General features: G+C 40.6%; 3 protein-coding genes across 4 annotated transcripts; 2 read left to right on the top strand and 1 right to left on the bottom strand.

The window, feature by feature from the left end:
* Window positions 1-761: 761 nt before the first annotated feature.
* LOC124285805 (cell death abnormality protein 1-like) lies at window positions 762-4,087 on the bottom strand. Its single transcript, XM_046722075.1, has 5 exons — window positions 3,988-4,087; window positions 3,699-3,766; window positions 2,722-3,522; window positions 2,270-2,387; window positions 762-1,922 (listed from the first exon to the last, which is right to left on the bottom strand). Exons 2-5 carry the CDS (start codon window positions 3,763-3,765, stop codon window positions 1,406-1,408), a joined length of 1,503 nt encoding a protein of 500 aa, XP_046578031.1. The 5' UTR covers window position 3,766; window positions 3,988-4,087; the 3' UTR covers window positions 762-1,405.
* Window positions 4,088-10,137: 6,050 nt separating this feature from the next.
* Window positions 10,138-13,867, top strand: LOC124285836. The gene is made up of 3 exons (XM_046722111.1): window positions 10,138-10,863; window positions 12,403-12,517; window positions 12,645-13,867. The coding sequence occupies exons 1-3, from the start codon at window positions 10,425-10,427 to the stop codon at window positions 13,153-13,155; spliced, it is 1,065 nt and encodes a 354-aa protein (XP_046578067.1). The 5' UTR covers window positions 10,138-10,424; the 3' UTR covers window positions 13,156-13,867.
* Window positions 13,868-15,892: 2,025 nt separating this feature from the next.
* LOC124285880 (scavenger receptor class F member 2-like) lies at window positions 15,893-24,514 on the top strand. Of its 2 annotated transcripts, XR_006900901.1 has the most exons (8): window positions 15,893-16,063; window positions 16,212-16,437; window positions 17,063-17,102; window positions 17,404-18,214; window positions 18,754-21,848; window positions 22,109-22,266; window positions 23,291-23,406; window positions 24,500-24,514. XR_006900901.1 is itself a non-coding variant. In XM_046722163.1 (4 exons), the coding sequence occupies exons 1-3, from the start codon at window positions 16,674-16,676 to the stop codon at window positions 17,892-17,894; spliced, it is 540 nt and encodes a 179-aa protein (XP_046578119.1). In that variant the 5' UTR covers window positions 16,528-16,673; the 3' UTR covers window positions 17,895-18,214; window positions 18,754-19,431. The 2 variants fall into 2 exon arrangements, 1 of the variants encoding a protein (XP_046578119.1); XM_046722163.1 differs by lacking the exons at window positions 15,893-16,063; window positions 16,212-16,437; window positions 22,109-22,266; window positions 23,291-23,406; window positions 24,500-24,514 and adding an exon at window positions 16,528-16,682 and having other exon boundaries at window positions 18,754-19,431.
* Window positions 24,515-25,356: the final 842 nt, after the last annotated feature.

Raw genomic sequence — 25,356 nt, 5'->3', positions numbered from 1 at the left:
TATGTGTGTTATTTATTGTATGAAAATAATTTAATCATTTTATCAATGTTTGAGCTCTGTTCTTTACACAAGAATTCCCTCACGGTATTGAATTGTCATTGTCATACATCCCAACCAGGAAGTGACAGGTTAATCTGGAATCACCATAACACCAGTGTCATGAAGAGCATGCAGTATTCCTTGCAACCGGTGTCTCCTGTGTTGATACGATTAGATCCCCGATATGTCTCCATATCAACATCGATGGACATTGTGTGACAGAGTTAACGTGTGATAAAACACATGTGATTGTAGCCTTTCTGCATAAAGAATTTGTACCTGACGCTGTCATTAGTGAGAGAACATTCTACATTACCATCACCAGGAAATAAAACACCCCGTATGAGTATTCGATATAGAGTGATGATTCACTCAAAACACACGGGATTTGTTTATTTTAAAACATCTCACAAAAGAAGGGCAAATATTTATAGCCAGTAAACCAGTGAGAGATCACAAACGGAAGCTTGGGAATTTGTACCGGGGCAGACTCACCCGCCACGGCATATACCGACAGGAAGACTTACAGGCGGACATGCTTCACATCCGCTCCTCTCACAGACTGTTTACCAATGTGCAGTCACATGTATGATACAGCATTGGTGTCTCCCAAATCTGACTTTCATTACAATCATTCACACGCACATGTATCAGAATTTAGTTATTGCCACATAATTTATTATCCATGAATATCCATGCAGGAAGATACATCAACCCTGGAACATTTATTTTTATTATATGATATTTATATAGCGCACATATCAACGCAACTAGTACATGCTCAAGGCGCTGGTATTGTCTGTAAAGTCGACAGGTGAGAATGCTTAGTTGGAACCCGTGTTATGCTGGTTCCCTAGCACTCGTCTGACGTCTGAGTCGAAGAAAATGTCCACAAGCTCGGCGACTTGGTTGGTTCTGTCATTGCACCTCGATAGCGTGGGTAGTTGCTCAGAATATCAATCACTTGAAGGAATGAGTGAATGCAGATGCGTTGAAACTTTTGAAATGTGGGCCATTCACATCAGAGCAATCTCACAATATCATCCTTGTTGCAATGTACAGTTGTATAAATCCACTGAAGGACAAATTTAGTTTGGAGAAGTGAATGATTCAGTGATTATGCTTGCCTTGACCGTACCCGTGTTGGGATAACGATAATATGAATCACAACACCCTTTCACCCTTAATAGGAAATGTCCTCTCACTTCCTAAAGTATATATACACACATGGGTTACAAGGATATGTAGCGGGAAGCAGATATGCAATGCACAACAAGTTTGAAACGTGAATATCGTCTTGAGTTTCATATTGCCGTATAAACATGTCCTGCTCATTCAGGTCTGAGGTGAAACTACATAAGGGTTGTTACGCTTTAATATATTCCTCGACTGGAGATAAATAATTTCTCGAAGGTCTGGACCTACCACCCAGACTCGTGTAAGATGGGTTGAAGTGAAGTCCCTCATCAAGGTGAGTGGATGTATTATCGCATGTCACATCAATGGATGCGGCTTTGTCAGGACCCTTGGCCTCTACAGCAGTAGGGCCTGTCTCCGTCAACCATGTCATCTGGACATGAGGCATCTCGCTCTTAGTTTCTTGACCAGGAAACTTCGGGCAAACATTTCCGAAAGCACTGACCCTCACTGAATCGCTGTTGTGTTTATCATCACTCATACTGGACATATCTCCAGGCAAGTCAACATGCGCGTTTCCTGCCTCGTCCAATCCCGACGGTCTGCTATCGGTGTCCGAGTGTCCAACATCCAACTCGTCATACAGGTCATCATGCGGGATGGGTACAGGCGGTACAGGCGGTAGAGGCGTACTTTGTCGGAACCTACCTCTTCGTTGATGGCTACCACGAATGCGGCCACCATACCTGTAAGAAACGGATACTGTATTTAGCTTAAGTCAAAACATGGAAAATGACAAACAAAACAAAAAGGACTTTTAAAATAGTTTTTTACATGCGCAGTTTATTTCTGACAAAATCCATGATGATTACTTTTGGATTTCAGTTTCATTGCAAGTGTAAAATTCAACATGACAAAATTTAGTGATGTATTCTACCGTAACTACATGTAATAGACAGAAAATACCCCACACATTGATGGAAATTACCCCCAGAATGAGTAGAAGCTGAGTGACTGTAATCAGTGTGTGGCGCGTCTTGAACATTAAGCTGTCAGTATTACAGCTTGTAGACACATAATATAAATAACATACCTAAAGACCAGGAAACACACTGCAGAACATAGAAGGATCCCGATACAACCCCCGACAATGTACATCCAGTAATTGCTGCCATGGGACATTCCGGGTGTGGAGTTGGGAGCTACAGGAACTGGAAGTAAAATGACAGACACCGTGTTAGAATTTGTACCTAGCAACCTGTGTTGGGTCGGATGATCAGGCTCGGTCACAGTGCTGATGGCATGGTGTGGATCGTTACTCATAATATCAATCACTTGATAGCCTGGTCCAGACTAGGTTTCTGTACAGGTCGTTTTCATTTAGTTTGGATATTGGTCAGTGAGGCTTTAACACAAACGCATCAACACAAACGCAAGCATGCACACACACCGACTGAATCGTTAAACGTAATTGGTTTTAGGTAACCATCACACCGTTAAAGAGAACATGGAGACGGTCACCTCAGAATATATTTGTCTATTTACCTTCGGGTTGATAGCAAACACCATCGAATCTGGAACAATATCCGCTGATACAATTATCATCACATCTGTTCTTGCATCCCTTGCCGAAGAAGCCCATCTTGCAGCCTTTCAAGCATTCTCCAGACGAATTATCGCAAATATCGGACAGGCATGAATCACAAGGCAATATACAGAGAGGTCCGTAGTATCCTCGTCTACATCCCTGTACACACATCCCCGTCCCCTGCTCGCATTTACCCTGGAAACACTGTTCATTACACCGGTACTCACACTTCGGTCCAAAATACTCATCTTTGCATCCAATCGAACAGTTTGCTGTTTCTTGATGGCATATCTCATCAGCACAGTTAACATTACACCTCCACTGGCAGACAGGGCCAAACGTACCACGCTTGCATCCATCACACTCTTGTGTAACATCATTGCAAACCTTACATCTGTCGCCACATCTGCTTTTACACCTTCCGTTAACATCACAGCCACGGTTGGGACACTTGGAAGAACAGGATTGTCCACACTGTGGGCCGTATCTATATTCTTCACATGATGTACAGTCCGAACCATTGTCCTTAGCGCATGTCTTGCATGAACTGAAACAAGTCAGCCTACAAACTGTGCCCCACCGACCGTCTATGCAGTCGCCGATACAAGCTTTTCCTGAAGAATCACATGTGCCGTCCTTGCATCCAGAACTGCAGTTGTTTGTACAGTGCGGGCCAAAGTAGCCTTCCTCGCATCCATTCAAACACCCAAGATCCCCGCACTTATCGTCCTTGCAGTGACTTCCCTCTACACAGTGGGCTGAAACAGACCACAAGCTCTGTCACATAAAGTGATTTCAATGTAAATTTTAAGGTAATTATACGTTTTAGTTGCTTTTAAATGGCACAAAGTTACAGGAAATGTTACATCCATTACACCCATTACAGTGCTCTAATGTGTACGTCATTGGTTGTGGAGCACAATAAGTAACTTACTGCTTAAAGCAATCGATGGCATGTCAATCAAGGCGGCTATGATGAAAACCGTTGCCGCGAGAATCATCCTGAAAAACATATTTCTATTTTGAAGAGATTATGGTGGCTACACCACGGTCTGTGTTTCAGGTATTGTGAAAGTGAACCCGAAATGCATGACACAATACAATACAATGTATATGTTTGTAAATAGACATAATGACATTAAATGCTAAATTCATAAAGAATAAATGAAAATGTCCTCCACGATTACACATACATTTTATATATTATTAGTAACAACACTTACCTCAAGTAAAATGTTGCATGTAAGTAGTTCCGAATAGCCGTGAACGCTACATATCAGTATGATGTGTTTTGCAGGAGGAAATTGAAACTCATTTTAAAAGTGTGGAGCAGGAAACACATATCCTGACAAGCGAACTCTGGTTCGAGGAAATTATTTCAATCTTGACCAGTGAATCAATACGTACAGGCAAACAGTGATTAATTATTGCTATGAATATTTACAGACTGAAATAAATACATATAGCTGTTGGTGTCCGGGTGATCCTGGGAGTCAGCCTAGTTGGGCTCGTCATCAGTTCAGGAGCCTTGGTCCATTTAAGCGCTTTCAAGTTAAACCCACCAAGACCTTTTCAGAGAATATGAAGACTCTCCATCATTCCAGATGCTCTTTCCATAGAGTGTCAGGGCTGTGCTCCCGGTGAAGAACCCTGACACTTACCTGGTCTGCGCCAAGAAATCAGGAGGTACCAAACCAAGGCACCGAGAACAATGGGGAGTCGGACACCTTGGTACTTGCGATGCAGGCGTAAAATTTCTTTAGCGAGTTCCACATATTTGACATGTCCTTTCTTCGGGTGCCATGGGTGTCTCAGAGTCAAAACCGGTGTCCCACAGGGTAGTATCTTATCTGCAACGTTATTTCGCATCAAAATAAACAGCCTGTCTAAGGTATTAAATGACTCCATTGATGGATCACTTTTTATTGACGATTTTAACATATCTTGTCGTGCAAAGATATGCGCACAATTGAAAGACAATTGCAGCCGTGTCTCAATCAAATCCAGAAATGTTTTTGTTTCTAAAACGAAAACCAATTGCATACATTTTTAATAGGCATTATCGATCGCATAAAGATCCAGAATTATTTTTAGATGGCAACACCTTTTTAAGGTTGTGGAAGAGACCAAATTCTTAGGTGTTATTTTATGACCATCATTTAACATTTTAATCTCATACAAAATACCTAAAAAGTGCTTGAAGGCCCTTGATGTACTCAAAGTTGTTGCTAATTCTAAGTGGGGCGGGGTCAGGCAACCCTTCTTCACATGTACAGATCCCTTATTCGATCTAAACTACATTACGGTTCGATCGTCTATGGCGGAGCTTCCAAAAGTAATTAAACAAACCTAAATAGCATACATCATCGAGACTTAGACGCTACCTTGGAGTGTTCAGGACATCGCCTGTGGAAAGTGTTTTCGTGGAAGCTGACGAACCCTCCCTCAAACAACGTCGTTTAAAATTGTCCCTGCAGTATGTAACTAAGTTACGCTCAAAGCCAACCAATCCAGCCTATAATTGTTTGTTTCATCCCCATTATGAGGATTTGTTTCAAAGTAAACCTAAACTAGTCCCGCCAGTTGGAATTTGGATCAAGCCCCATATTACCAATGCCAAAATCGACTTGGATATAACCTCTCCATCTCCTCCCTGGCAACTAGTAAGGCCTGGAGTAGATCTTCCTTCGCTAAAAAATCTGACACTAATCCACTAATATATAAACAGGAATATATAAAGTAACAAACTGCATATGATACTTATCGTTCTAATTTTAAGATGGATCAAAAGATGGGGACATTGTTTCAAGTGCCACTGTCGTTGGATGAAAAAAATTGCCTACCAGGATTCCTGATAACAGTTCAATTTTCACTGCGGAAGCCAGGGCTATCCAGATAGCCTTGGAATACACTCAGCATCAATCCAATCATATGCAATTTATCATCTTCCCTGATTCCCTCTCCTGTCTTTAGGCACTTCATACTCGCTATTTTAGAACTTTACAGTGAACTCTCTACTGGCCTGTTCGACATAGTCTTTTGTTGGTTATCAAGTCATGTTGGCATGGCTGGTAATAGAAAAGCTGATGCAGCAGTGAAGGCATCTCTTGAGAAATCTGTCGATCCACTTCAAGTTCCTTACACTGATTTCAAACACTCTACATCAGGGAACTGATGCAAACAAAGTGGAACACCCAAGCAGGTATAAACTTCATGAATTAGGTTATGCCTACTTGGGTTGTACGTCAAGGCACGATGAGGTCGTATTAGGATATGTTATATTTGGGATTACACTTTCTTAGTAAAGATTTCTAAGAAAGTGTAATCCCAAATATAACATATGTTACATTTGACCACTTTCTAAATGGCATTGTGTAATCATAGCTTTCGGTCGTGGGAGCCGTGCCAATTAACACTTATCAGAAGGGTACACAAAGTCCGCAGTCTAGACTACCAGTTGTCCCACTTCCATTTTTGTGGAAGTCGCGGTGGCTGAGCGGGATAGGCGGCTGACTTTGTGTGCTGGCAATTAGGTGCCTGACTCTGAGGATGTGGGTTCGAATCCCGAATGGGACTCAGCTCAAAAAGTACTAGAATCTGTACTTTACTAAGAAAGTGTAATCCCAAATATAACATACATGTATGTTACAACTGACCACTTTCCAAATGGCATTGTGTAATCATCTACGGATATCCGACATGTTGACTGGAATATATGAATATGTCAATAGAACCCAAAGTATGAACGTACATAAGTATATGTTCAAAATAGTGTGTAGTAGGTATTTTATTCTTTTATTATCTTAAGATAATATCCGAAACACCACGAACGCAAGTATGTTCATGTCCTAATAACTTGTAGAAAAAGTAAAGGAAAAAGTAGAGAAAATTAAAGCAGTAACTGTTGCATGTCTAATCTACCGATGTCAAACATAAACGGCTTCAAATACTGAAACAATACGTTTCCTTTATCAGATCGTTTTAGTGGTCAATGCATTTGTTTCATATGAGAAACAAATGTATAAAATTGTCTGCGAAAACAAAAGGTTTCATGTCCTTATAGATCGATGGGCAATTCATCACTATTACAATCAGTGGAGGTTTACGATATCAACATGGACATGCAGAAGACACGAACGGCCAGGAGCAGAGCTCCACATGGAAAGGGATTGAATTCAGTATTCGTTGATTGCGTGTTAGGTTTGTCAGTACCAGACTCATGGATGTTCAGTTGTAAACGTTTAAGGCCTGCAACACTGCAGGCTTTCCTCTCTCTTGAGCTGGCGTGTAGTGCTGTAAATCACGTTTTTGCTGTTGCTCTTATCTTAGGGTTGACATTGGAAGTATCACTACGACCTTCGAGAGTGTGTCGACTGCAAGCAACAGGAAATATTTCTCTCATCACGACTCAGTGTTCGCGTTGCAGACAACCAGGTTGCACCTCCTGCTCAGTATACAACTATATAAGGTGCTTGAGTTTTGGAATTGATGATGTAGAACGTTAAATGAAATTATTCTGCATCTGATAAGATCATTTTATCTTACTTCATACAATTTCATGAACAGTACATAACAGCCATTGGTCACAGCCCTAAGCCGGTTCCTCATCATTCTGTTTCATATATGAAGTCTCTGTTCTTGGAACGGCAAAATATTAACATGCACCGACTGCACGTTCGTATGAATATTAGTATGTGTCCATGTTGAATTTTGGCGTACCGTACAACTCGAAAGCCTGAATTTTAATTATTTTTTTACATGAAAGCTTCTGTTGGACTTCTATTTCTGTCATGACTACGTGTATTTGGCATTGCAAACTGGGATGTATATGAATACAGTGACGTCAAAAGTCAACCCTGACATTTATGTTCGTCAGTCACTTCTTTCTTCATAATTCACAGCAGTGTTTACCCTTGCCTTTCAAATACTCAAAATATTCATGTTGTCCGACAGAATATGTAAGCAGACCATTGCAAGAAAATGAATTATTTGGGTGCGTGACACTTAATCAGTGCAAAGTCCGTGCTCATCAATAGTGTCCTATAATGTCGATTTGAACTGAATCCGATCCAACACGTCATCTTTCTTTGACTTTCAATTAGTGTGTGTGCTACAACTGTGTAGAAAACAACGATAGTAATGGTATCGCTTAATTATTCTAATCCATTTAAATTAATTGTTCAGTTATGATCGAAACCAGCATATACATGCATGTATACAAACACTCCAACCTGGTAAGTGTTCATGCGTCTGGTTTGCATTGCTTTCTGTTTTGCACAAGGGCTTAACTTTTAAATGAAAATTTAATATTAATGTCGTTATTCAGTATTGTTAGTTTGTGGTTGCTGTCATAATTATCCTTACAGGTAAACCTCATTTATTTCTTTGATCTTATTTTCTTATTCCCAATCCTAATAACTCGTTCATATAAACCCCATGCTGAAGTATGTGGCATGCCGTATTGGGCTTATCGTAATTACTATTTGTGCAAGGAGTGGAATATCGACAAAGAATGAAATAAACATTAAATGTTCAGACTGCTTCAGAAGCCATTGTAGAGAGTGCTAATGTGTACTAGAGTTCCGCCTGTGTACCTTGTGCCACAAACACACGGGTGGATATGTTCAGTGTAGCCCAGAGCAATGTATGTAGAATGCTGTGACAGCAATGATCAAGCGACGACAAGAGTCACAGATTGAAGGTTTTCAGAAGGCAGGTGTTTGGAGAGGTGTAAAGAAAGTTTGTGGGGAGAGAGCAAGCGGAATGCAGTCATGTGTGATACAGGTGAAAATTTACCGTTTATCTGGAAGACATGGACTGTATTTCGGGTTGTAGAAACGACTTGTACAGTATGCGGTATGACACAGTGAACAAGGGTCCGCACGCCAGGCACACGTGTCTGGGTATCCGGCGTCTGTATCGGTGGCTGCAACCGGTCAAGATGGCCCACAAAGTGAGATCATGGACAGTAATAACGATAATCTACATGCGATTAAACCTGCCAAGATTCAGGTTAGAATCTTCAGTAACCCTTGCTTGTCGTAAGAGGCGACTAACGGGCTGGCTGACTGGGTTGACACATGTCATCGGTTCCCAGTTGCACACATTGATGCTCATGATGTGCTTCACTGGATTGTCTGGTCCAGGGTCGGTTATTCACAAACCATCGTCATATAGCTGGAATATTGCGGCGTTAACCAATCAATCAGTATTGCTGATTGTTAAACTACAGACAAACACACAAAATACGACAAGTGAATGAAACATCTGACGAACTGTACTGCTGTTGGCACTGCTGGACTCAACTCTACTGTCCTGGAACATGGAAGATGGCATTTGAAGATACGGTTTATAACTGGTCTTCAGCAACAAAGGGCTGCCGTAACTAGAGGCATCTATCAGACAACAATTTGTGACCAGGTCCGTGGGATGTCATCGTATCCATGTTTCGTGGATCGATGCTCATGATATGAATCACGCCATTGTTTGTTCTGGGCTGTTATTTACCGACTGTCATCAGCTCGGGTGTAGTATTGCCAAGTGCGGCTTTAAACAACAAACAACAAATATTTTATGTGATGATGGATTCATTCTATTTACCCATATACATGACGGATCTTAAGACATTCGTTTCGATTTCCCCTAAACGAACTGTGTGTGTGGATTCCTTCAGTGTCATTTATAAGTTATGATAATTTAAAACATCAATAATGTTCATGGGCTATAGTGAGTGAATGAGTTTGGTTTATTGGTTTAAATTAAACAAAATAAGCACACGTTTTGACTAGTCACAAGTGTGTCGAAGCTGTTCTTATCGCTTGACGGTTTATGTTTAGAACGTGATTGAAATGTGTAATGTATAATTACCTCATGCAATAGTGGCTTTGTATTAAATTTCTATCAATTAGCATACAAATATTAATATGTAAGGCCTAAAAAATCCTAGCAGACTGTCAAAGTTACAAAGCAGGCTGCACAATTAATACATTCTCTCTGAATTCATTTAGACACACCACGATAGTTGCAGATCCTTGTTTACAGGAATCAGCGAGCGAAATCGTGTCAACCTTTTTTCCGTAATGAGTCAGACAAATACATTTCTGTTGAACAAACTAGAAGATGCATGTAAGTATGAGTACTCTTGTCGACAGTCCATGAACGTCTGTTAACAGGTCTGTATACGTGCTGACAATGTAGAATACGTTTAATAAGATGTACAATAAATATCATGTTTTGTAAAGTTGCAAAATCTAGTAAATTATGAAGTCCTGCATGTTTTTCAGACTCACACAACACCTAAGCCCCACACACACACTGCCAACGATCTCGATGCAAAGGTTTATGATTAACGTTTGTTTGCATTGACTTTTGTGTCAAGGATATATGCTCCCAGGGGTGCAAAGATGGGTATTATGGCCGGAGCTGTGGGTACAGATGTAGCAGAGGATGCGTCAGCAACAGATGCTCCGACTCTGGATTCGGTACAGGAAACTGTACTGATGGCTGTATCTCAGGATACTGGGGAAGTACTTGCAGTTTCGAATGCCCTGTTGATTGTCTACAGTGTTTAGATAATACATGCACAAAATGTAGAGCGTTTCTTTACGGATCATCTTGTGGTTCCAACTGCAGAGAAACATGTCCCACTGAAGGATGCCATATGGATGGTACTTGCAGAGATGATCATCAATCAGTTGCCTGCGCTAATGGAAACTTTGGGCCGAAATGCCAGTTTGGCTGCAACGAGAACTGTGCCTTTCGTGCTTGTAATCGTTCCTCTGGTGTCTGTCTGCATGGGTGTGAAAAAGGCCACTTTGGAGCAAGATGTGAATTCCGATGTACCACTAACTGTAAAGGAGCACTGTGTGATGCCCAAGGCAGGTGTCTAGCTGGCTGTACATCGGGCTACTATGGACAAGACTGTGATGAGCAGTGCAGTGACGGATGTCGTCAACGTGTATGTGATCTGAAAACAGGTTACTGTATCAACGGCTGCAACGATGGACACTACGGCTTTCTCTGCAACAGGTCGTGTGTAGGGGATTGCTCTGTCTGTAACCGGGAGAACGGACTATGCCTCGCAGATGAAATACAACCAGGTTAGTGTTTAAACTTAATAATGCCATTTCCTATTGTGTAGGTGATTAGGTTTGTACATTACCTTTAATGTTACAGCAGTGTTTGCACGTACCATAAAGTATATTTGGGATTACACTTTCTCAGTGAAGTACAGATTCTAGTACTTTTTGTACTTTTGGGCGGGGCGGGTTTGGTCCCATCCGGGATTCGAATCCACACTCTCGTAGTCAGGCACCTTATCGTCATCACACAAAGTCAGCGATTCAACCCTCTGGGAAAGTACTGGGTACGTAGCGTTACAACTGCTGTGTGAAACAGGGAAGTGGCCCGATCCACCATGCGTTCATAGCGTTATATTACTACAGTGGAAAATATATCTATAACAAATGTATGGTTAGCACAAGTTTACAAACGCCACGAAGCTTGTAGAACAGCTATCTGTCCCCAGTAACTCGTACCAAAGCAAGCAAGTAAACTTGTCTGACAATTTCCGTTCATGTGTAATGTTAGCTCACTGGACTAAGCTTATATCTTGTAAACTATACTCATTTCTCCACATCACAGTTGAATATCGGGCGGTGGGTAGCCTAGTGGTTAAAGCGTTCGCTCGTCACGCCAAAGATCCGGGTTCGATTCCCCACATGGGTACAATGTGTGAAGCCCATTTCTGGTGTCCCCCGACGTGATATAGCTGGAATATTGTTAAGAAAGCGGCGTAAATATGAACTCAATCAATCATTTGAATATCGAATTTGTATTATTTTGTACAGGAGGCACGTTGGTATACTGTACCCCATACTGTACACTCTGTACATCAAATATATTTGTTTACGTTTTTAAGAAGTAAGACTAATTCTAACGATGTGTGTGTGTAAAAAAATCCTCAACCTGAGATAAGTTCTGTAAAATGATCAGGTGAAAGATTCTTCGGTGATTCCATTAACACCTATTATTTTTGTTGGAGTGGATTGTGATTGGGAATCGAGTGTATGATACTCATGAGAGGGTACGTACGTCCCAAAACTTCAAGGTCAATTTAGCACTACCAAACTATTAAGTCCAGCTAAGGGATCCATGCAGCTAGGGTAGCAAAGCAAAAGTAATGTAAGTCCCCATGGTTCCTAGTATGGTGATCTCCCTTCAGTTGTTGGCGATCTATATCCCGTGTTTTATATTGTATTGTCTTCTTTAATTAAAATGTTTTAGTTTCATATGCTAGTTTTATGTTCATATCTGTGATACTCTAGTGTTTTACTGTCCATTATAGACAGGTTTTACTCTTAAAAATATTTTCATTATTTATTGTATAAATTGTTTTCGTCACGATATGGCTGAGATATTGCCGATGTGATGTTAAATATGAACTCACTCACTCACTCAGGCAGTGTGACTTGGCTGGTAAAGCGTCTTACCCAGGTGGTACTGATCCTAGCTTATAAGATCAGTCACTGGTTTGCCTGGACCAGATTCGATTATTTACAGGACGATATGTTCTACTTGGAATAATTTTGCCTGACGAATTAAACAATACGTATAAGGAATCCTATTTCTGTTTTTAGAACCGACGCTGGATACAAAGGACGGGGACGTCCAGATGACACCGTCTGTGAACTACGTCATAGGATCTGTGGTGTTGCTGCTGGTTTCTGGAACAGTAGCTTTCCTCATTAGAAGGTACCTCAAATTGGACTGTTTTTGTGCCGATATCTGTACATTATGAAACATCAAATATCCTGTTTTTTTATGATACTATTTGTTTCTTCCTGGTCAGAACTCATGTGATGTTTCTGTATAATTCCAGATCATGTACGTCATCGTCCATCAGGACCAACAGGCGCTTGCTAAGTCCCCAAGGTAGACAACTGCCAGACGTACCGATGTCTGCAAATGCTTATGACGACATCAACGAAGATGACATGGATGAAAGTGATGGGGTCGTTGCAAGCAGCAGCAACAACACGTGCAGAATACGCGGTCAACCTCCACCTTCCCCAGTTGCTATGTGTCACACCGCACGGTCAAGAGAGCACAAGACTGGACATTTGCATATGTTCAAAACATCCCTACAGAGGGCTAACTCCTTGCCAATATTTGACTGGAAGTGGAACGAGTCGGAGAGCTCATGGACGGATCATACTGGATTTCAGGCGCGACGTGGGAATCAAGGAGAAGACCGAACTCTTATGGAAGAAGCTTGTTGCCTGGTGGATAATGTGGCGTATGAAAGTAGAGCTGCATGTAATTCAACAACCCCGCGTGGATACCTGTCTCCTGTAGCCAGTGATCCATGTCTTGATTACACTGACTTTTAGCGACATATATAGCTGGCCTTAAACGTCAAGCATTCAATCGTTTATAGGAATAACTCGATTACATTAATAATTTTATTATGGTCAGATAAATTCAAATTGTTTTGTATAATTCAAAATTTGCATGTGTAATTCTACTTTGTATGAAAGATATTTCCCAAACCTTGAAACGTCTTCAAAGTTGAGAAAGTTGTATTGGAAAGCCTAGCCTGGTGCATATATGTGTACCTTCTGGAGGATACATACTGACAGTAGGGTATAAGAGACTGTCATGGCGACATGATTAGAACAAACCTTGTCTGAACGAACATTTAATTCCCAAGGTTAATTATTTAAATAATAAAAATATCCCAATAGCCATGACATATACACGTCTATAATGCCAAAATTGCCATGACTTATAAGAAGCTAGTCCTGACATTAACATTCTGTAAATTAAAAAACGAAGATGGTCTTACCCTCAGTTATTGGTTAGGCTACGTGGCCCGCGGGGGCACCAACGCCGCCACTTCTGTCACTGTGTGCGGTCCTGACACATAGTGATTCTTGTATGTTCATATAGGACCCGTGAAGATCCGGGTTAGAATGGATCTTCAGTAACCCATGCTTGTCGTAAGAGGCGACTAATGGGATCAGGTAGTCAGACTCGCTGACTTGGTTGACACATGTCCTTGTATCCCAATTGCGTAGATCGATGCTCATGCTGTTGATCACTGGGATGTCTGTCTGGTCCAGACTCGATTATTTACAGACCGCCGCCATATAGCTGGAATATTGCTGAATCCGATGTAAAGCTCGCTCACTCACTCACTCACTCACTCACTCCACTCACTCACTCACTCACTCACCCAGAGTTCGCTTGCATGGTGCAAGAACGGGAGGCAACTCGTCCATTCTTATTGCACACACATACATAACGTGATACAAATGCGTAAAACAGTCAACTGGGTCATTCAAATCGAAAATTCAGGAACGGAGAGCAACTCGTCCATTCTTACACACACATACATAACGTGATGCAAATGCGTAATACATAAATTCATTCACACACTCTCTCTCATTCTCTCTCTCTCTCTCTCTCTCTCTCTCTCTCTCTCTCTCTCTCTCTCTCTCTCTCTCACACACACACACACACACACACACACACACCTGTTGGAGCCTTTGTTCCAAATTGTACATTTTTCTTGCATTCATCTCTATTACTTTGAATTGTTGCGTGGCTTTAGCTGAATGTTTTCTGTGGTATTTTGCCCCAGTTTATAGCATTTATTGACGGCTCGTATTGCTGTAGAGTTGTCTTTGTAAATAGTCATTGGATATAAATAAATGATGTAATCGCCGGATGGACTGCACGTGGTTTTATATGTCTCAATACTGAGACTTGGTTATGGTCTTGTCCTTGTATAAAGATGTTCATATACTTCAACTCCATATTGAGAGCCACTAAATCTTCATATCCACTAACACGTGCAAAGGCAAGCCGTTCACTGGAAAAGACAAAAACATATGGTCAAAATAGTGAATTGCATTAAGGAATATTTTGGTTACTGAGGCATGAAATCTGCAAATAGCCGCCACATTCTTCCACAAAACGTTTGAAATAATTTTGTGTTTGTATCATAAGAGCACGAAAAACAGATTCTGATAATAAAATGACCATTTCCACAATAAGTGATGAAAACAAATCCCATCCCATGATTTTGACGAAATACTTGGTCAAATACATTATGAATCACTTTTAAGCTGCCATGCTACAAGAGGTAAGCATATATATTGCTTCTCGTGAAACCGTCTCTAACATATGAAAAGGCAAGTCAATTGTTTGGTTACTTAGGCATCAAACTGGCAAACGTCCCGCACATGTGTTCCATAAGACGTTTGAAAGCTTTACCGAGGCCTTGACTATTGTAACCTTCATTGAGTAAACCTTTCAGCATGAGTCGTATGGCGCTTATTGGATTCTTCTTAGAAATAGCATGCTCGATTGTACCTGTAAAGTTGTGAAATAGAAATCAAAGGGTGTTACTATTGAAATATTTCTCGACACATGTGAAAGTTCATTCGCAGAAATACCAGAAATACCACCGAGATACAGACTGTAACAGACAATTTACTATGAAGATAGACTTGTGTAACGAAATGATGATCAACAGCTAGCCTTGCGGAAACTTAGAAGGATTAGATAGATGGCCGCAAAACAAAATTCACTATCAGCACCTCGCTACCCCCGGGCGTCTGTCAGGAGGTCAACAAAATCAACCTCAAATTTCAGAATCTGTCCAACAACCTTGGCACGCTTGAAACAGCTGTGGAATTCCTTGCTTTCATCATATTATTATCATCATATTATTGTGAACATTATCATATACACTGACGAGTTGTCGATTACTTCCCGGTACATGCCAAGGGCACATAACTTGTAGGTTACCCGAATGTTAGACGTGAAGCAATGCACACAGCATATGTCCATAAACTTGTTTGCTTGAACATAACTCTTCATTATCACGACAATTTCAATAATTTGGTTTGTGTTAATCTCTTTCTGCATGGGAATGATTTCATGACACGTATTACCCTTGCTATCGCGTGTGAATATGTTGTGTTGACAATATGCAATGAAGGCCTCTGGTTCCAGGTTTCTACACTCACTGTTACAGTACAACACCATCACATATTCAGCAACACATAACACGAATCTAAACATATACGTATGTAGAACCTTGTAACGCTCATTAGGCTTAAGTGTACTAAAAGTCATGTATGAGCGGAGCTTATCTGATGTCAGCTAGTTTTAAACAACGACTGCAGATATATGTCAATATTTTGCCCTCACTGCGCGTCGGGGCAGGTTGGGTAATCTGGAGGTGTCACTACTGACTGACTACTGGCATTATCTAGTAGAATATTGAAGGTAATATGTGTAGATCTAAAATGACGTACATTTCTGTTAACTAGTAATATTTGTTGTGCTTGTATGTATTTGCACAATGTTTACTGTTGATGTTGTTATTGTTTAATGTAAGACTGCAATGTTTAATGATGATGTTGTCTTGTTTCAGTGGGCGATGGAATAATCCTGGTCTCTTAAGAGCCAGGTTTGATTCCTACATGGTCGCACTGTGTAAAGCTCATTTCTGGGGTACCTCGCCGTGATATACCTAGAATGTTGCTGAATTTGGCGTGAAAGCATACCCACGTTCTCTTAGTTGAGCTACTACTCTCAACCCCGGAAATATAGTCACCGGAGGAAGACTTCGCCAGCAGCTTGTGGCACGCTGGGTATCTGTGAGTTGAGAAAATGGATCTGTTTATCGTGGACAGTAAAACTTCACACAATTTGTTCTTGTTTCTTGCATATGATATATGATTTGCAGTAAGAGTAAGCATATAAGTGATGGAGCATGTATCTCTGGAGACCTGTTTATTTAATTACAGATTCTATGATAACGTCATGTCCTTTGTTTTATGCAGAACCAACTCAAACAAGATCTGTGAAAACCGGAATACCTGCACATTACTAGATGTGTAAGGTACATGTCTGTAGAGATATCACAGCGGCCAACAACTGCTACCCGTACTGCGCTTAATAGTTAACACTTCGAGTTGTGTCGTCTGTCAACACGACAGTTGTTGTGACGCGGTATGTGTGTGACCCACTGTAATTGTAGTGTTACTCCCTGATTGGTCGAGTGCAAGGTTGACATGTTTGTTAGGTCAGGTTCAAGTACGATAAATAAAACTGTTATTGTTTAATAATGTCAAGGTAACCTATTTCATTGGTTTGTTTACCTGTCTTGGCCTCGCACGTGTTATTACTTGAAATATATAGTCTGTTTTATTTTTCTTGTCTTATGCATCACCTGAATCAATGGAAACACTGATTCCTTTTATGACACATTTATCATTTCAGAGTACACTCTTCACTGTGTTGGTGATTCAGCTCGTCTGCTGTAAGTGTACCTTAGCTTTGAAAGCTGATCCAACTACTTTCAGGAACGTTGTTTACATAAAAAAATGTGTATCCTCGAGTTTTACAAACAAATAATTTGTCGGCTGATTGTGCTGGATGTCCGGAAAACATACTCCTTCGTCTCCGTTCGTATCTCTAACCAAATACCCTTTCGGAATGTTCAGTCGTAGGTCCTTAAGTCGATTCTCAAAGATTAGAGTTGTTTAGCAACTGAATTGAGTCTGTGCGGTTTAAATGTTTATACATTTAGTTGAAGATGTTCTTTCATCTGATACTTCCAGGTGGAACCAGTGCGAAGGTCTGCAGTGAATCAAGGTGTACTTTGTGTAAAAGTGGCACATGCGAGGAGTGTTTGTATGGGTACTGGGGGTACCAGTGTGAACACGCCTGTGTCAGCTGCTGGTTGGGGGGCTGCCATAAACAGACAGGGCGGTGTCATCAGTGTCTTCCTGGACGATACACCGAGGGTTGTGACACACTCTGCCCCACTACCTGCCGTCTAAGCTACGACAACGTGAGGAACTGTCACCGGACCAGCGGCAAGTGTCTGGAAGGATGTGCTGAAGGATGGTGGGGGTCCACGTGTAACGAAACGTGCGGTCAAGGATGTAAGAAGAAGGCTTGTTACCAGGAGGACGGTGTCTGCATATCTGATTGTATGGAAGGGTGGCATGGACGTAAATGTGATAAACATAACTGTCTGAATAAACACAAGTCTGGCCGGTGCATTGATGGCTGCAAGGATGGTTGGACAGGTGAAGGCCTGCAGTGAGAGGTGTGGCGCTGACTGCATGAAATGCCATCAGTTCTCCTCAGCATCGTGCCTCATGTGCAAAGCAGGGCTTTACGGCCCCGACTGCCAGTCTGAGTGTTCGGCGAACTGCGTGAACACTACATGTAACATGGCAGGACAGTGTGAAAATGGTTGTATGACTGGATTCCACGGCAAGAAATGCGAGATGGCGTGTCCGTACAGATGTCTTGACTGTGACCAGACTTCGGGCACCTGCAGAAGGTGCGAGATCGGATGGACGGGCCCCCAGTGTCTCGATCAGCCGGTCTCTTATGCTACTTACCAGCCAGATACACCAGGTCAGCAAACCGTTTCTAGCATGTCGTATAAATATATTTCATTTGATGATTTTAAAATCGAACCTAATGAAGCATGTGCGATAAAGACAGTTGACGGGATCTCACAAATCCTATTACAGTTCTTCTTAAATAAAACATCAAGTTTAAATAACCTACTTACATGGCACGAAAATATACTGAAGGCACACAATAAAGGATCGTATCTGTCTCTGAATGATATCTAGATTTAACTTGATTGGATGTATGCCCAGACGTTGCAAGACAGTTGTGAGAACACGGAGAGTGAGGTGTGTGTGGTGTGGTGTGGTGTGTGTGTGTGTGTGTGTGTGTGTGTGTGTGTGTGGTGTGTGTGTGTGTGTGTGTGTGTGTGTGTGTGTGTGTGTGTGTGTGTGTGTGTGTGTGGAAATTATGTGAGACCCAATACTGTCTTTCTTCTTATAAACTGAAAACAATGACTCTGTTATGTTTGACGTGATCTGAATTTTATCTGATCCCTTATTTTTTCAGTATATATTTTCTGGGTTCGTTTGTTTTTGCAGAGTTAACGAATGGCTGCAACCAAATGGCAGAGGTTAAATTAACAACAATTGCGATGGTGTTGTCAGCAGTTCATCACATGAGCAGCGTCCTTGAACGTTAAAAGTTGCCAGTGTATTAGCATACATAATGGGTTATATTTTTTAAAAATAACAATGCAAACTTAGGTAATTTGCCATCTCAGTGGCACAAAACTATATCCATTTTTGAGATATCCGTGAGATAGCGATCTTGGGTTTGGATACATTTACCATCCATTTGCACAAAGTGATAATATGTCGAGATTATCTTGACAATCAAATAATAATGACGTTTAAGAGTGGGTCTGTTTCAAAGGAATAATGTGTACCACATTGAAGGATTGCGTTCATTTTCTGTGTGATTCAAACGACCCAGTGGCAACTCAGAGAAGGACTTATCACGTGAAGGAACAACAAAACGATAACTTACAATGTAATTTCCGCCCGACCCCATAATTAGAGAACTGTAGTATGGCCTACATTTTAATGGGTTATTCTAAAGACATAACACATTGTTAGATGTTAGCTATGTATATAGCCGTTATACACCATATACCACCAAGTTATCTCCGATTGTTCTATATTGTGCTCTTATTTTATTTTTCTTCCTGATTACAAGTCTTGAATATTAATAAAGTTAAGCTGAGTTATTGTTTCAAACTTGTGTTTTTTCTGCTTTATTCCTCGTTGTAGTTGGATCTGTCACATCTTGCCTTGTTTGTTGACACCTTGAACATGGCTGGATGCTACTGTGAGTTGGACAGCGTCTGCTGTCACCTGATTCATGTCACGTCACAATTGGATTTCTTTCGCTAAGAATCTTTTCAGTATCACATTACATGTATCCATTTTTACTTTTTGTAAAAATGTTGTGTTTTTGAATTTGGAGTTAGTAACAACATTGTTTGGGTTAATTAAGGTATGATGCGAAAAAATCCAAATACAATTTAGGTTATGCGTAAATTTATCTACTTAAACTATGTTGTTCTGACTGTTAGATGATTGGAAGATGGACGATTAAAATCGACAGCAGCCAGGTAACTAAACGAACAAACGCCAGTCTAACTGTGATGAAATGTTACAGCCGAACGTTGTCATTTATATAAGATATACGCATGTTGAAAGATGGCGTTAGAGTTCTATTTTACATTAACTGCGTAGAAAAATAGTATAACTTCGACAACACTATAAAGGTGACCTGTTGCATGCCTATAAACACGATTACGGTGCATGGAGTCACCGATACTGTGATGAATACAATGCGTAACTCACAAAGACCCCTTTGACAGATTGTAATCAAAACCCGCTTAAACTCACGCCTCAACTCTGGAAATACCCATTCCCTGGCGTAATGATCTATATATAGATACAGTGTATGTACAGGTCTTTCTTTGCTTCTCACGTCATCAGGGTGACAAAAGGTTTCTGTCTAGTACAGACAATAAAACTACTAGACTCCCCCCCTCTCCCCTCCAACCCTAAGCTATGAACTGATCCTAAGTGCTAGATGTCTTTTACCAAAGTATACTGTATAATTTTATACACTACCTTCATGAATAAAACTGGGGTCTGTCGTTTGTTGCTAGGGTCTTTTGGTTCTCTTAATGGGAAATGGAATTTAAGGTGACTTCAGTCAAGATATCATGTCGTCCATTCTGGAATCTGATGTCGGCACCTTTCTGTTTTGGTCTTGTGGACTGTGGTAGGGAGCACTGTCCAGTCCTTACTCAGAGGTAAACGGGAAGTAGCTGTGTCTCCACCCATTCCAGAAAGACATGAGTAGTATAGCATAGGTCACAAGACGGTACTTTTTTGTTGAGGGGAGGTTAAGGGAAATTCATTGGCTGATCCAAGTCACGTGGTCATAGCTGATGCATAGGTAAATGTAGGCTGTAAGGCACAGGTCGGGAAAGGTCGATGAAAGGTGGTTGTTTTAATGCAGTCATGCAATCTTGTAGAAAACCCTTTATAAGACGTGAAAAAAAGCAAAGTGTAATGAATAGAGCTATGTATAATGTGCTGACCTGAATAGACAGACAGTATTTGTCAGCCTGGTTTGAATTCAGCGCGTTTCTCTGCAGTTTCATCTTGTCCTGCTACACCTACACCCATCTACACCTGCTTCCAGATGCGTTGTGAGCCTACATTTTGCCACTCCTCGGCTTCCATATCAGAGAATGTTGGCTTCCCACAAGGAGGTTTGACGGCAGGATCACTGCCTTTCTGGGAAGAGGCTAGGTCGTCATAGTCACTGTCATTGTCATCACTCTCAAGTCTGGCGCGCTTTCTCTTAGGTTGAAGGCTATTGGCTCGACAGCAATGTTTGATATGTCACTGTAGATCGTGCATGTTATATATCAGCACCCGCAATCTGCACAAGCCGTGGCCATAGTCAATGATGTCTCACTACTCGTGTCTGAATCAGTTTCAATTTGAGTCAGCTGATGTTGGGGCAGTCTCTCTTCTTGAGTCAGAGGACTATCCAGAGATTCTGTTGTAGTCAACTTGTCCCTAGGCAGATCAGGTTCAGACTGAGCTTTGACTTGCCCATTTTCCTCGTTTATGAGATTGACCTGCAGTCGATCCTTATCTTTGGTGGTAGGTTTAAGATCAATGATGAATTGTCCATAGGGTGTTTCAGCAGCCTCTTCATACATTGCCATAAAGTGATCCATATGTTCGGGGAATTAATGTATCGCCACCTGTCAATCAAACAAATGACATGACCAACGAGAAACGTCAAATTATTCAATCCGCATCGCGTTGCCGTCAGCTGACAGCTGACCACCATTTTGTCCGACATCAGCGGTCTGGCGGACTTTTCAAAAATAAATCGACGTTCACAGTCAACTTTTTGATCATGGTGAAAAGGTGTAGCTGGGGTACCTGCAACTCGGACACGCGGTACCCGGAACGTCTTGCTGGTGGTATCACGTTTATTCCATTTCCCAAGCCTGCCAGAAATTTTGACAAATGTCAACGATGGATACGTTTGTGTGGTCGCCCCAAGTATCAACTGAAACATGGACATACTTCGTGACCACAGCCGAGGAAAACATTTCTTCGTATGTACAAAGGTATGGAAACTAAAATTGAATAACATATTAACCAATGTTGAAGTTAATGCAAATTTAGAAATCTTTGACTTGGTAGACTTTCAGTGCTTTATAGTTGTTATATAACCAGTTTACACCGATTTTCACTGATTTAGTTACTAATGTTCCACCGCGTGGTATGTCAAGGACAGAGGGTGTCTGTGTTTGAGCATACGATTTCAGATACATCCATGTTGTTTATCGTTGTTTCTATCAACTAATAAATGCGAGCTTATTTACAGCACTTTGTTGATGGAAAACCCTCCAAGACATTTCCGGACCCTGCGTCTGCACTACCTCATGAACAAAATGAAAATCCAAAGACAGTAAGACCACGACCCAAACCACGCTTGCCATTTATGGGGGACGGGAAAAGGAAAGTTCTTCTTGAAACACACAGGTAGAACATTGTTGCCTTTATACTTACTGCTCAAAACACGACAAAACCATTGAAATATAAAAATCAAACAAATCCTTGTTTATTCTGAGAGTATCACAGAAAGTTATAATTAGTAAAGGTAATGTCACACATTTAGATCCTTTGTAGTTACGAAAAGACAGAAGTATCACATGCATCACAAGATCACAATCATACTCAAGTTCTATTCATATAAGCATATGAAGGGATGATGTCACCTGCAGGGACTGATAAAAATCTAATTGTCAAAACTGTGTTTCACTGAGGGCTAATATTGAGTGATAATACACAATAACTCTAAAGGATTCAAAGTATTCATTCCAATCCATCATAAATATTAATACATCAACGTGGACATTTCCTGTAACCACTAAGATCAGCCACGACAGTGGTTCTTTTTAAATATGTTTAAATACAACATTAATTTACACATTGATAGATGTATTTTTTACATGGGTGAAGCCCATTTCTGGGTCCCCGCCGTGATGTTGCTGGAATATTGCTAAAAGTGGCGTAAAAACTCAACTCAGTCAGAGGCATGGCCAGACACAGCCACTAGTCCCTATCCATAGATTGCTCATATTTCATACAGAAAAGATGACTTCTCAAATATAGAGATAATGTATGAATCAGATGGTCCAATATCCACAAGAACTAGTCCATTCATACTGGTTATTTCCTGAGGATCCATCATAGAATATATTCTTACTCCTTCATCAGCTGGGAGACGAATAAAACTAGGGAAGCAGATGGCAATATTACATGTGAAACAACTAAGCGATATGATGTCAACTGTGGGCACTTAACAAGTGAAGCCAAAAAAGTTATTTATCGCTGAATTGTAATAGCAATAAACACATATATTAGAAAAGTTAATCCAGGCATAAATAGTCCTGATAGGTAATCAAAAAGTTATAGGAAATGAACAAAGATGGTAACCATTTAAAGGCTGTAACACATTTGAGGTTCAGGTATAAGATAATTTGGTCTTCATCTTCTTTTTCAGATGTAATCATGATACAGATATTTCTGATTCACCAAATCAGACGGATATGGAACATCCAGAGCCTACAACCATGCAGCAGGAATCTGATATTCTTGTCCAACAAAGTGGCACCATGGGTAATTTTTTATGAAGTTTATTTCCCTGCAAAGTATGGTTTGACGTGATTGACATATGTTTGTGACAGAGTTTCAAGCAGAGTCCTGAAGGTATTCCTATCTGGATATATCCGTTCAATGTTAAAGTCTTGTCTGGTGTAGGTTACAAAGTCACAAAATGGTGCCCCAGTTACAAGTAGTTGGCCCTGTACCTGATACCAATGCCTATCACCTCTCTTCAAGTTGTAATATTTGCCTTCTTTGTTCAAAAAGAAACCAGTCATACAGGAGGCTTCATTAATGGTCAAGTCCCTTACAGCATAAGGACACTTAATTTCCACAATACCAGAAACAAAAGTGTCACACACTATAGCATCAGGGGTGGCTCCTATAAATGGAATAGATGGGTTTACAACAAAGCCAATGTCATGAAGATGATTTTGAGTTTTTTTCATGTACATTTGTTTAGCTATTTTCTCATTAGAATTCCCATAAGTTGTTGGATTGGAGGAAAATTTCTTTTTGTCAAAGGTGTTTCTGATAAATGTGTCATTGATGTGTTTTTTGCAAGTCATAAGCAGACCAAAGTTTGAAGCAGTAATTCGCCCTTTCCTCGCTTTGTACCACAAATCAGACTTGCTTTGAGATCTTGTATTTTTTTCTAAATTATGGGACTCTCGTCAACTGAAAGTTCTAAATCTTTCCACTGATGTTTTAAAGTTGCAATTGAATCCAGTTCGGGTAAGTTGTCATCTTTTGGAAATGTGACATCTCCGCACCTGTCCTCCATCTTTGGAACCACTATTGGTCTAATTAAGGGTGCCTGTAAAGAGAAGAAGCCAGTTTATTCACACTTAGTTTCATACAAGGGAGGTAATAAGGCTGTTTTACTTCTTAAATCTCAAATTGAAACAAGTATGTTGTGGGTGCTATGTGTTCATTCTTAACTTATTCTTTTGTGTGCAAAGCATTTTCTAAACATTACAACAAGTCAGATTGATAATAGGTAAGTCTGTTTCAGGCTTAATAATGGGTTTGGTGCCCTAAACTAGCCAGATCATATCTTCTCTGTAGAATGTATTATTGCTTGAAACAGTTGTAATTGCTTTTACAGGTCCTCTGCCACTGGATATGCTGGCTCTAGCTGCAGAGAACAATATGGCCAAACCGGTTCATAGAAAAGGAGAAGCTCATGCGTGCCCAGCAGATCAACACCAAAATTAGTGCTAAAAATGTTAAGCATGATGTGTATTCTTTTTGTAAAAATATAGAGAAAAAGAATTACAAGTATTACACAGGATTTCCCTACGAACAGTTTCAGAAAATATTTTAATTTGTTGTCCCTGGCAATGCTGATGATGAACCGTTTCAGTTTACCAGAACAGTTGGCAGTTTGAAGTGTATGGGTCTTGAAGACCAGCTTTTGCTTGTTCTGATTAAACTTAGACAGAATTTTGATTTTAAACATCTCTCAAAGTTGTTTCTGATATCACCCAAAGATTGCAGTACTGCGTTTTCAAATTGGATAAATTATTTATATTACAGGTTTGGATCTGTGTCAATTTGGCCTCACCGTGATGTTTTGCAGCAACACATGCCTTCAAAATTTCGCCAGGAATTTCCAAACACTTTCAGTATGATTGATGGAACAGAAATAAAAATTCAGAGACCCTCTTCACTGACAAGGCAAAGTCAAGCATATTCAGATTACAAATCAAGTACTACCCTGAAAGGTCTCATTGGTGTGGACCCAAGAGGTTCAATTACATTCATATCAATGCTGTTTTCTGGGGCGATATCAGACAAAGAATTAACTGAAAAAAGTGGTTATCTGTCCCTCCTCAGAGAAATGGTTAAGTGTAGGAAACTTAAAGTGGGAGATGGTCTGATGGCAGACAAGGGCTTTAATATTGAAAAGGAAATAAGGGCAACTGGATTACGCCTCAACATTTCCCCTTTTGCACTAGGTAT

The sequence above is a fragment of the Haliotis rubra genome, unplaced genomic scaffold, assembly GCF_003918875.1.
Source record: "Haliotis rubra isolate DU_JTF1 unplaced genomic scaffold, ASM391887v1 Scf110, whole genome shotgun sequence".
Classification (NCBI taxonomy): domain Eukaryota; kingdom Metazoa; phylum Mollusca; class Gastropoda; order Lepetellida; family Haliotidae; genus Haliotis; species Haliotis rubra.
Note: the sequence above shows the minus strand (reverse complement) of the source record. Positions and strands in the feature narration are given on the sequence as shown.

Bases quoted from the DNA above. Each gene is read 5' to 3' on its own strand.
- LOC124285805 (XM_046722075.1), bottom strand. From the start codon at position 3,765: ATGATTCTCGCGGCAACGGTTTTCATCATAGCCGCCTTGATTGACATG. The intron at 3,523-3,698 runs GTAAGTTACTTA...GGTCTGTTTCAG, and splicing joins GCCATCGATTGCTTTAAGCA to CCCACTGTGTAGAGGGAAGT. The intron at 1,923-2,269 runs GTATGTTATTTA...CGTTTCTTACAG, and splicing joins GTGTGTTTCCTGGTCTTTAG to GTATGGTGGCCGCATTCGTG.
- LOC124285836 (XM_046722111.1), top strand. From the start codon at position 10,425: ATGGATGGTACTTGCAGAGATGATCATCAATCAGTTGCCTGCGCTAAT. The intron at 10,864-12,402 runs GTTAGTGTTTAA...TTCTGTTTTTAG, and splicing joins CGCAGATGAAATACAACCAG to AACCGACGCTGGATACAAAG. The intron at 12,518-12,644 runs GTACCTCAAATT...GTATAATTCCAG, and splicing joins GTAGCTTTCCTCATTAGAAG to ATCATGTACGTCATCGTCCA.
- LOC124285880 (XM_046722163.1), top strand. The intron at 17,103-17,403 runs GTAAGTGTACCT...TGATACTTCCAG, and splicing joins GGTGATTCAGCTCGTCTGCT to GTGGAACCAGTGCGAAGGTC.